This window comes from Haliaeetus albicilla, chromosome 3 (genome assembly GCF_947461875.1).
Source record: "Haliaeetus albicilla chromosome 3, bHalAlb1.1, whole genome shotgun sequence".
Taxonomy (NCBI): domain Eukaryota; kingdom Metazoa; phylum Chordata; class Aves; order Accipitriformes; family Accipitridae; genus Haliaeetus; species Haliaeetus albicilla.
The window spans coordinates 29,679,663-29,691,680 of NC_091485.1; the positions used below are offsets into that span (position 1 = coordinate 29,679,663).

At 41.2% G+C, this 12,018-nt stretch overlaps 1 protein-coding gene across 1 annotated transcript in view; it reads left to right on the plus strand.

The window, feature by feature from the left end:
- The first annotated feature begins 2,624 nt into the window (after nucleotides 1–2,624).
- Nucleotides 2,625–12,018, plus strand: part of MEP1B (meprin A subunit beta) — a 31,948-nt gene continuing 22,554 nt past the window's right edge. Inside the window, exons 1-2 of the mRNA XM_069778624.1 lie at nucleotides 2,625–2,765; nucleotides 3,203–3,287. Of these exons, the coding sequence (XP_069634725.1) occupies nucleotides 2,625–2,765; nucleotides 3,203–3,287 (226 nt within the window). The remainder of the gene's footprint in view (nucleotides 2,766–3,202; nucleotides 3,288–12,018) is intronic.

The following is a 12,018-nucleotide window of genomic DNA, read 5'->3' on the forward strand; positions in this document are numbered from 1 at the left end:
TCTGTATTTGGGAAGGGTTCCTGGGTCCCTGTTTTTAGATGTGGCTTTTGAGCCCAGTGAGTTTAAACACGTGAGTGTCTGTGAGGACTCTGCTATAAAAGAGTATGGCTAGTGTATTTTTTACATCATTTGTTTTGTGCTGAAACAGACACACTAATTCATGGATGCTCTTAAGAGATGTGCACTTTGCTATGTCTTGTAAACACTGTGCCATTTGTGAAATGACTGCAGAACCTGGCAGCCAAGGTTGTTTTGTTGCAGGCAAGCAAAGCTACAAGAATATCTGACAAAAGCATCTTCAGGTTTCTTTTAGAATTGGAGAAACTAGCAATGAAAGGGCACAAACACTACACAGTCTGTTCTCCGTACAGTGTACATTTAAACTTGCCCTAGGTATCAGGTTTCTTTTGTGTGCTGTTGTGGGTATGTTTGAAAACACAGCAGGCACAATTCAGGGCCTCTACTATGAGAAGGCTTTTCAATAATGTTAAAATTGCCACTTCCCAGTGAATTACCAGACCCTTACTTGGGTCAAAGCGTGGACTTTTTTTTTTTCCCCTCACGAATAAAGTAGGTCTGTACTGTTTCTTACTCTCCTCAAACTGTAGGTCTGGTTTGGGTAGGACCAGTTTTCACATCTTTGTTTTCCAGCCCTAACCAGTCTTATTCTATCTGTAACATTTTCTCTCCCCCCCTTCATTAGGAAATGGCCGGGGGGGGGGGGAGGGGGCAGATTTCATTGCTGCCAAATACATTCTGTGGAAAGCATCTAATTCCATTTTAAATCTCTGCCTTAAATCCTCTATATATGTTTAGGATGCATTCCTCAGCTCCATGAAGCTGCAGGTCGTTTCCCAGGGCTTAGCGACAGAATACTGTTTTTATGAACTTGCTTAAGCTTATGAGGATGCTTGGTCACTGTGAAAAGTACTCCTCACGATTACTTTACACATTTTCTCTGCTCTGTGTTTCTGTCTCTCTTTTTTCGTAGAAACATAGAATGGTTTGTGTTGAAAGGGACCTTCAAAGATCACCTAGTTCCAACCCCCCCTGCCATGGGCAGGGACACCTTCCACTAGACCAGGTTGCTCAAAGCCCCATCCAGCCTGGCCTGGAACACTTCCAGGGATGGGGCATCCACAACCTCTCTGGGCAACCTGTTCCAGTGCCTCGCCACGTGTTTCCTCTCTATGTATTTCCCTACAGCAATTGTCGTAACTTTACACCATCTGTTTCCCTCCCACTCGGCTTTCTTTTAAAGTAAATGACAATTAAATAGCTAAGATTATATTACTTAGCTACTAAGTTTGTTTCATATTCTATATGTTTTATAAGCTTCTCTGGCCGTGGCCTCAATATCTTGGGGCTGATGTAGGCCTTGGGTAAATACAGTAACTAAGAAGCTTAGCATCAATAATTTCCAGAGTTCACCTGCCGTGTTTACTTCTATGGCTGGAAGAGTTTATACTTCTCGGAATGTGTTTGCAGTCTGAAAGATTCTGAAAGTCTTACTGGTCAGATTTTATTGCTTTTAAATGCTCTTTAAAGCATTTACTTTGTTGTTTTCTCCAGGGGGGAGTGTCTTGTCTTGGACTGGAGAGATTAGGATGATGTTTAAAATCAAAAACCTCTCATGCAGACCGGTTCTTCAATAGTAACGGGGGGTTGTTTTTCAGCCAGCCTTGCATTAGGTTCTCTGTTGCTGCAGGTCTGGACAGAAGACAGCAGAAAGATGGTGGCTTCTTTTCTCCAGGGTAACTGTTGTGGCACTAGCGTCACAGAAGGTGCGAGCTGTGTGCCACCTCAGCTGTGAGACTGTTCAAACTTCAGCAGCTTCCTTCAGGAACGTTTCTTCTTTCGTAATTGAAACCACAAGAGGGCACTGAGTGTTCTCGGGTCGTCTCTGGGTAAGTATAGCGTTCAAGGCTGCTAGTTCAGTAAGTGGTTGTACTCCGAGACGCTTTTAGACACGGGATTTCTCTCCAGAGGTTTCACAAAACGTCGTAACCCTTTCACGCGTTTGTTTTAGGGGCGAAGGGAGCGTTGAAGGGTGAAGGGTCGTTCAAACCCCCAGAAAGAATACCTCTAGCTTCCCTTAAACCCTCAAGCTTACAGACCCGCCCGTGGGCTTTCTCCCCTGCGGCAGGCGAGCCGTGCTCCCCCGGGCCTGCGCTCCGGGAAGCTCCCGAGCGAACGCCGCGGGCCTTCTGCCGGCACACCCCGTTTCCTCGCACGACCCCTCCCTGCCCGGAGGCGCAGCTCGGGGTCGCCTCTAGAAGCGGGGCGCTGCAGTGCGCGCGGGAGTCGCCGGGGGGCAGCTGAGGACCGCCGCATGCCGCCCGCCCCGGGCCGAGCCCGCGCTGCGCCCCCCCCCGCGCCCCACGCACCGCGCGCGTGTCGGCGGCCGGGCCGATTCCACCCGCCGGCCGGCGCGGTGAGGAGGGCTGCCCGGCGCCGCGCACAGGTACGCTTCGACCTCCCTTCGCGTTGCGTGGGTCCTCCGGCTTGCTCTCTGGCTGGGCGCGCAATGCTTCGGGGTTGCTGCGGGCCTCCGGAGCCGGGAGAGAAATTCTGGCGGCTGAGGCCTCCGGCGAGGCGACCCTGGAGTACGCGTGGGTGGCCGCATGGTACGTACTCAGCGGCCAGCTACGGCCGCTTCAGTAGCCGCCTGCCGGTCACGGGTTGTTTCCACTGGGGTCGGATTCACAGTTACCGACCGCAAAATGGGTTTGCGTGAAAAGGCGTCGGACGCGATTCCGATTCCCGTGAAAGGGGGAGAGGTGTAATCCTGCGTGAGTAATTATTTAATTTGCAAAGGATTGTTTTCGCACACGAAGAAGAGGTAACGGTTAAAGCACACGTCTGCAGTGGCAGTGGGCAGGAAGGGCTGCGATGATGCCATACACCCAAGCTTCTGCTGTTTGCGTTTTAACCTTGCTCTTCAATTTACCTGTAGCTAAGCAGTGCGAGGAAACGGAAGGTCTGTTTCGTTTTCTTGATAACTCTCAATCAAAGCAAACATGTCTTGTTTGCCCCTCTTCAAGAAGATGGAACACTTGTAGTTGATATCTGTTGTAATTTTCACCTTCTTGTATTAGATTCTATGTGACACCTGCTAGGTTTGTAAACAACAGAATTTCCTAACTTGAAATACTGCAACTGGAAACATTTTGGATTTGATTGAGGGTCTCTTATCTTGCAGGTTCATCTGACAACTCTTATCTTCGTTGGTGCTTTTGCCTCATCAGCCAAGGAGACGCTATCGCAGTGTTATCCCCATTTGGGAGGTTAACTGAAAAAGTGAAACGAATTTGTGCAAGATAATGCAGGAAGCTTGAGGCAGGGCGAGGAACAATCCACTATCGAAGAATAATAGACCATTTGAATATCTTCCTACTCTTTAACGTTTGGTCTATAAGCACTGCTAAGTGGGGTACGTCATGCTCTACAAGCTGGCACCTTTCAAGATAATTTAATGAATTCCTATCACTTGAAGTTGACACTGAAACTTATGATCGGTCAGGTTCCACCCAAAGGTCAACAAGCAACCATGAATCACCATTGTTTGCTGAGCAGTATACTGATAGCAAAATTATCAAAGCATCTGTGCTGAAATACAGAAGATCAACAAAACTGTTCAAATATGAAACTACCTACCAAAAATGCTAGAAAATCACTGTCCGTATAGAGCTATTTTCAATTGTTTTTATGGTTCTCTGTAGTTAGCTGACATTGCATTTTGAAATTAGGTGCCTTTGGCTTTTAAAAAGAGCATTCTTGCTTTCCTGTACTTCACTCATTTTTCTCTCACCAATCTCTCTGCCCCTATTACTGTCTCTTCCCAGATTGCTACCCGCAGACATAGCTATACGAAGAAGGCTAAAGCAGGTGATGTTTCCCATCTGCATTGGATAATGCCTGGTGAATGTTCCTTCTTTTGCAGCGAGGCAGGGGATAAGCACTGCAGTATTATTATTACCTGTGCTGCAGTAGTGCCCACCGGCAGCAGTGCTACTGGGCAGGCATAAAGAGATGGTGCCTGTCCAAGGGAACACGCCGTCTGCTCTGCGGTGCTCCCCATCTGTCTGGTGCTAGCAAAGTGACCTCAGCAGGAGATCCAAGCGGTCACTGCAATAGATCTGCAGCAAGCTCCACATCAAGTTCTGATGTCTTTCCTTTTCCTTGCTTCTACTAGCAGCGTGGGAGCATGTGGGTCTATGGGGAAAGAAATGCAATTGACTGGCAAAAGCTCAGATTTTGCAGGTGTCTCTTATAGTTACTCAGGGCTCATTAGATAGCTTAGCACCCATAAAAGTTGTGAAACATGCTCAAGGCAAAGAATTGCAAGAAAGGAAAAAGCAATCAACCAGTTAAAGACCTGCTCCTTCTGCTTTGCATTTAATGTTTTTACTTTTCCTCAAACACAAAGCTTGTAGTCAGGACAGTGATGGACTCTACCTGCAGATCAAAATGGTAATGGAAATAACATCCTTGAATTCCACAGGTCCCTGACCATGTCAAGAAAGGACGTGAGTTACCTTTGGCTGTTATATGCCCTGGTAACGGTAGAATAAACACGTAATCTAAGACTGTCTTTCTTTTTGTACATCTGAAAATGCACACCATCTATTCAAATATGTTGCACTATCCTTTATTAATTAATCTCCAGTAATACACAGTTATTTATTACTGTGGGCCTTGGTCTTAGAAGTATGATACGGCTATAGTGCTTTTCATCTTCAAAGAAAAATGCAAGGAGTCATGTAGCAAAACCCTTAAGGAAAATAAGGGGTAGGTATATTGCCTGACCATAGACAGAAAGTCAGTGATAAAGCAAGATGTTTGTTATTGTAGAGAATGTGGTCACAGAAGTAGATAAGCTCTGTAGAAAAGATATTCCATGGTTAGATAGGAAAAAAACTTCCTTAAGACTGCCCGTCTATTTATTACTTTCTCCTCAACATGTATTAAAAACCCATTTAGCTACTTCATGGGTGACACTGAAATTTATGCCAAGAACTTCCATCTTAGAAGTCCTGACATTCTGTTGTTCCTGTATTGTTTATTTTTCCATTGCGTCTTGTTTTATTATGCCAGATGACTGGTTGAGGTGTCAAAACTCTGAGTTTTAATTAAAAAGCAGTGTGAATTGGAGGAAAAACGTGTACAAGGACTGTATTTTACAATGCGGGGTCAGCATATAACTTTGGTGCCTTCTCTGTTTGGTGTCACTATATGTCAATTCCAACACCTTCTCATGTTTTCTTTGGGTAACTCACTTTTTAGCCAGTCCTGAGAGCAGTGATGGTCATGACACAGAGGTTCATACAGCCCTTCTTTGTGACAGGACAGTCGTCCTCCTATCTCCTATTGTGAAGAGGTTGGTGTGAGGTCTCACTGCTGGTTGATGCATCTTAGAAGTGGGGATGTGGGAACAGAGAGCAGATTGTCTTGATTATTTGCATGTAAAAGAGATCAAAGAAGTAAAAAACCAGGCTTTTAGGCTTTCTTCCAACACCAAGTAGTAAGACCAAAAAATGTGCTATTTCTTTTGAGTTCATCATATTCCACCATCTCAGGAAAACACTTGTAAGGTACTATAATCAAGGAATAATGGGTGCAGCTGCACTAGTCTTTTAGTTTTGATCAGGAGTGTATTTTTTAAGCAAGCATCATCATCATCATTCCCACTTACCATGCTTTAGTTCACATCACAGAGCAGTTCTGGAGTGTCCAAACTGAATTCCTTTGGTTTGAAACTAAGCCAGAATATGTTCTTCAGATCCCCACCTAATGCAGTCCAGTTGCCACCACTGATGTCCAGTCATTGGGATCAAATAAGAGCCAGCCTGAAGTAAACCCCTTTGAGATGTGTACAGCATAGATGCCAGGTTCTTGGCACCAAAGGTTTCAATGTACGGATCTGTTCCAGTTGGTTGGAAGTACTTGTTACTGTGGACATAGCCAATCTAACCTAGAGAGCCTCCAAAAGGAGAGCTACCATCATGTCCCAGGAGCTGAAGATGACAACATGCAGAATTCAAGGACTGCTGAACTTGCAGAAGAAATCTTGACAAAATAGCTGTTCAACCTTCTAGACATCAGTGATTTGAGAACAACTGACACCATCTTTATTGGTGGGTAGAGGATTACAATACTTACTGTTACTTTTGTAGAAAAAAGCTAACATTATAAGAACAACAATATCTACAGCTGCTACTTCTCAATGGATCAGCAATGAAATAAGCATGGATCTGAGCAGCTAGAAATTGCTCAGGTGTCCTCATTACTTAGGATCAACCCATTTTTTCTTATCAGCTCTGATACTTGAAATAGTACGAGGAATGTTATTAATTTTGATATAATCACTTGGGAGTCTGTATTTACAATACAAAATCTAAATACCATTTTTAGTTTTTATGATGGCCTAACCAGGTAGTTGGTCTGGGAAAGTAAAAGGTTAGCCAAGTCTGATCATACAATTACCACAACTACCTTCAGTTTAAGCGTAAGAAGAAACCGTGGCAATTTCAGCACTTTCTGGCAGCTAGTAAGTACAAGAGATGGCTGAAGTTCGAAGAAACTAAAACTCCAAGGAGTCACAGACAGTGGTGATAGTACAATAGTACTGACATTTTAAAAATTAGTTTGTATAAATAGTGCCGAAGAACACTGTTATTTGAGTTAGTGACAAGTACAGTGTTTCACATTTATCAACAATGGAAATGGCATTGCCTTTCCTAAAAGCAAGGTACTGAAATTATGTTGCCGACAGATTTTTTTTTTTATGTGCACGCATTTCTCATTTTCACTTTCTGTCCAAAAATACATATTTATTAATATATGAATGTCTTACCTGCCAAGAGTCTTGCTGGCTTTCAGTTGTTCAAAAGGTTTTAGTGCCAGCTTTATTCACTGAATCACAGGATGGTTGAGATGGGAAGGCACCTCTGGAGGTCGCTTGGTCCAATCCCCCTGCTTGCAGCAGGATCACCTGCAGCAGGTTGCTCAGGGCTGTGTCTGGCTGGGTTTTGACTGTCTGCAAGGATGGAGACTCCACAGCCTCTCTGGGCAACCTGTGCCAGTGCTTAAAAACCCTTAGAATAAAAAAAGATTTCTTATATTTAAATGGAATTTCCTGTATTTCAACGTGTCCGTTTCCTCTGCATTTCCATTTTCTTGTGTCCATTTCATCCTGTGTGTCAATTTGTGTCCAATATTTTTTCTCACAGCAATGCTTAAAAATAGTTAAAGTATGTTAGTTATCGTACTAGAGTAATGATGGACTTTGCTTACTGGCCAAGAAAAAGTAGGTAGGTTAATTGTTGATGAGAGGACGAAGGTTTTGATTTATGATAATCACTATCCTAAATACCAAGTTGATCTGAAATTTTGTCACTGCAACTGCTGACTGAAGTACAACATGGTCTGGTTTTCTGTGCCTGCACTCCTAACTTTGCTTCTTCAGGTGGTCTGGAGTCAGGTAAGAAAACAAAGAATGCATATTCTTTATATGATCAAATAAGCAATGCAACTTAAGATGAATTTGAGAGGAAAAGACTTATGTATGTTGCTTTTGCAAAATAAGAATTTTGTTGTCATCTGCATGGAAGAAAGAGAAAGATTTCTGTTTCCTTGGGGTCTTAGTGCTGCTATTTTTAATAGGCCTGGCTATACATGGGAAGAACTTATCTTGCATTCCTCATCTAATAAAAATTTCCACTAGTATTTGAAGTAACGTTATCAGAATAGCAAGTCTGGGGTTAGAACCAAGATAAGTATTAAAATTTATTTTGGTACTCCATATTTGAATGGAAATATGATTTTTTTTTGCTCTAATACAATATATTTGATAATGAAATTGATGCCTTTTTAGCCACTGGATATACTTGTAAATGACTGTTCCTCCAATCCAGCTGAACTATTTAATGCCAAAAAAGTAACAGTTGAGGTTTTGTATTTCGTGTCTTTTGTAGTGAAGTGTAGCATTTTGCTCATCTTGTGATAATTTATTGCAGAGGCCAGGAATTTTGGTGGTACACAATATAATTAGTTTGGAGAACAAAAAACAATAGGTTGTTGAAAGCTCATTTCAGCTGTTCATAGCTTCAGGGTAATCTATAGAGTAAGGTATTACTTATTGTGATATTACTTGAGTGGAATAACGTTATCTATTTTATGTTATCCAACTTAACTGTCTGATTCTATGAATCCAGCTCCAATATCTCCCTGCGACAGTCGTATCCCCTTCCTCTCCACTAACACATGCTCATACATCTCCCGAAGTCAAGAGCTCAACCTCATGTCCCCAACTTTCCCATAGTGTTCCTGTATCTGCCACTACCCCAACCCATATTTCTCTTGTATTTCTGCTGCCCATCATGACTACCAGTTCCTCTATTCCCAACCTGTTTGAAACTCAAGTCTCAGCCTTGTTTAGATTCCTCTGCAGGCTTTGTTAAAGCATGTAGTAGGTGATGAAGACTGGTACTAACATCTACAAGCTATCACACATCACACTGACTGGTAATAACCAGCTCCTGTGTGAGAGAGGGGCTTCTAATCACCAGGGCTAATTGTTTCATTTTCATGTGCCTTATGGCCAGGAAGAGCTTCTTTCGTATTTCTGGATGCCAGTACTAAAAGTTATATACTCTGGAGAAAACACTGATAAGTTAGGGTGTCTCATCTAAACTTATTGACTATACTCCATCTGAAGTCCATGGTGAAGCAGGGAAATTTTCATCGGGTGATTTGTTACATCCTTGAATAGCTGTCCAAGCTAGGTGAGGTGGATCATCTTCTGGAGATGCCAGCGCATCATGGTGGTGCCATACCTATTTCAGGGACAGCTAAATTATGTACGCAATTACTCATTTTTTTCTCCACTGATTACTGAGTGAGTCTACTTACCTTGTTTTTATGTGACTAAAATAGATGAGATGTTTCCCACATGTTCAAGATGCACTTGAATTATTTACCAGTTAAATGTGCTCACAAGCCATGGTTTGACCAACCTTTAATGTAACTTAATTCACATAAACCATGTTGTTTGCCAAAGTTAGGGACTAATATTATAAATGTTCAGATTTTTGTGTGTGTGTAGATTTAAAGGTAGCATTGGTTAGACTAAATTAGATTCCTCTTTGGTATACCGCAGGTAATACAACCTTCCTCTGTGTGTGAGTGTGAATCTGTTGTTTATTTACAAACCTTTTAGAGACTAGAAATGCATCATGTAGGTCTCAGTTGTCAGGTTGGTATTGAGATGGAAGCTGTTACTACTCAAATGAGTAATACTCGTACACAGATACTCCTTTTGAAACTGAGTATTTTGCTGTTGAGATTCACAGGACTGAAGATCTAGTTTTGTTGAGAAGGAAGTGGGAAGGAGTGGTGAAAGGATTCCTTCAGTGTAAAATGTTCAGTGACAGTTTTCAGACACTGAGGACCAACCTGTATTTCAGTAGATAGCTGAATTTGGTATTCTTCAGTCATGGTCTCACGTTTTGGTTTGTGCACCAAAAATGCTGCTGGACTTAGCTACATTGATTTCGGTTTGTGAGCTTTTGCTGCTGATAGAGGAGCTTTTCCATGAGCTAGCCAGTTTTTACCTTTAGCACAGTTATGCTTTCTGATTAGTCGATATGGGTACATTGTAGTTAATAATTATTGAGACCGTAGAAACATTTTACTCTCCATTAATGGTTATAAGAGGATTCAGAATATATAGGTATGATTCTTCTCCTCCATCAACAATCTTTAACAGAAAAGACGATAATGTGATTTTAATCTTTGAATATTGCAAGCTTTACTTGTCATTTTTTTCTTCCACATATAGCTAGAAATCTGTGTGAGAGTGGGAGTTTAAAAGCAAATGAAGTCTTCAAAATGTGTTACACACTTTGCCTGTGTACTTTCAGCTTGTTTTACAAGCTGCACTTTCATTTCAAAACTTGAATACATCGTCTGGATACTGTCTTATGCATATCCAATGATAACAAAAGGTAATGAGAGGATATATGTGCAATAAAACTTCAGAATGTAAGAGGAGTCTATTGACACTGCAGATTTATAGATGATTTGTTTGGAAAAGATATTTTGGTTTATTAAACTGTATCTGTATACAGTTATATATTTATTCTTTTTTCTGAAGTCCCCATCCATATTTGTCATGTAGGAACGTAAACCTGAATAATACCAGTTAACTCAGTGAAATGTGAGATCAAAACTAATCCTTCAGCATTTGCATCTGCCCAAGTCTGGAAACAGTTTTTCAATCAACTTGGTCACTTTTCCACAATGACACTGGGTTTTTAAGAGTCAGGTATCTTAAAATCTACCAAGTATTGAAACAACCTAAACCTGGGAAGTAAGTACTGAAACAGGGTTGTTTCAGGAGAAATTGGGTCAGGAAACAAATTCTACTCAAAAGTTTTTGTAACCAACACTTCAAGGTCAAAATCCTGCCTTTAGGCTGGGCAAGGACATATGTGGGTGGTAGTTTTCATGAAGACAATTAAGAAGCAGAAGAAGTAGTTGATTAAAAACTTTGCCTGTTTATATAACATTTGGATATTAAGCATTTGATTATGCCAGCTCATACCAATTAGGCATTATCTCTCTTAAACCTATAAATTATAGCCTCCACTTGCTTAGGCAAAAAATGGTTTTCCCTTCTTAGGCAATCAGAGTAAATGATCAAAATCTGACAAAAACTGTGAAGCAACAGTTTGAATTAATTTTAGTTCAGGTGAATCAAAATGATAAAATGAGATTCCAGGCTTTTGTATTTACAATATTTTTTCTGCCATTTGCTGAAGTTTTCACAAGAGAGTCATTTCAGATTGAAAATGAATCTTTCATTAAAAAGCTGAAATGGGACATTCTGACATTTTCAAAGCTTTCTTTCTGAACCTTTTCCAAATGAAGAAATTTTATTGAAGTTTTTTTTTCCCTGCATTTGGTTAAAGTTTTTATATGAATGCTGTCAGTTTTAGGGCACACAAAGTATTTGCCCTTGAAATTGTTCCTATCATTATGTGCCAAAAGTCAGGTCTAAAGAACATGTACATTTGAATCTCTCTTGAATATTCTGGCCATACTATTTTCTTATCCAACATACAGATGGTAGAAATTACCACAATTAATATTCTTTTGGCCTGCATGGACTTGATTTTTGCCGTTTTTCAACATTCTGATCTTGTACTGTTCATTGCTTCTATTGGAGGTTGCAGATGCTTATGACACTGGAAAAGTAAGTCCTGCATGCAAAACTGCATGTACGAAAGATAACAAACTATTTATACGGAGAAAGAAAAACAGTCAAGGAGTGGGAACTATGGTAAAAATAAAAGTAAAAATCCCATCTTGCTTTGCAGAATTACTGTTATGTCTTACCATTTGCTCTGTCTGTAACCTATATTGCCAGAGCTCAGAATTTAAGGGTGTTTTTTACCTTCAGTTTGTGAACTTCTTTTCAAACATACGAATGCAAGATTTCTGGTGAGAAATAGGAAAAGCCACCCAGCAACAATTGCTTAGAAAGGCTGTTCATGATTTTGCTCACTGCGTGAGAAACAGTTGTGTAGTGTTATGTCAAGTATTCCAAGCCAGTCCAAAATGAAGCGTCTAGTCAAATAAAAGAGTATAGATTATATTCTGTAGGCATGTTATGGCAAGGAAAAATGTGCTATGTGTATGTCATTATATCTCACTATTGTCTGTGGATTTTACACGTTGCAGAAAGTCTTTGAGTTGGTATTGCTTAGGTAAACGGAGTCCAGCTAAGGCACCGGACTGGGGCTGAGGTGACCTGGGCTCTGTACCCAGTCCTTCAAAGACTTGCTGCGTGATGCCAGACCACTCATTCTATTCCCCCATCTTCAGCTTTACGATGGGAAGTTAAACATAACTTCCGTAGGTTCTGTAAAGCTCCTGACTAGTAGCAATCCTTGATTTCATAGAAATAATAGGCTCTTTTTTTCCTGTTTGTGAAGGACCATTCAGCACTGCCTG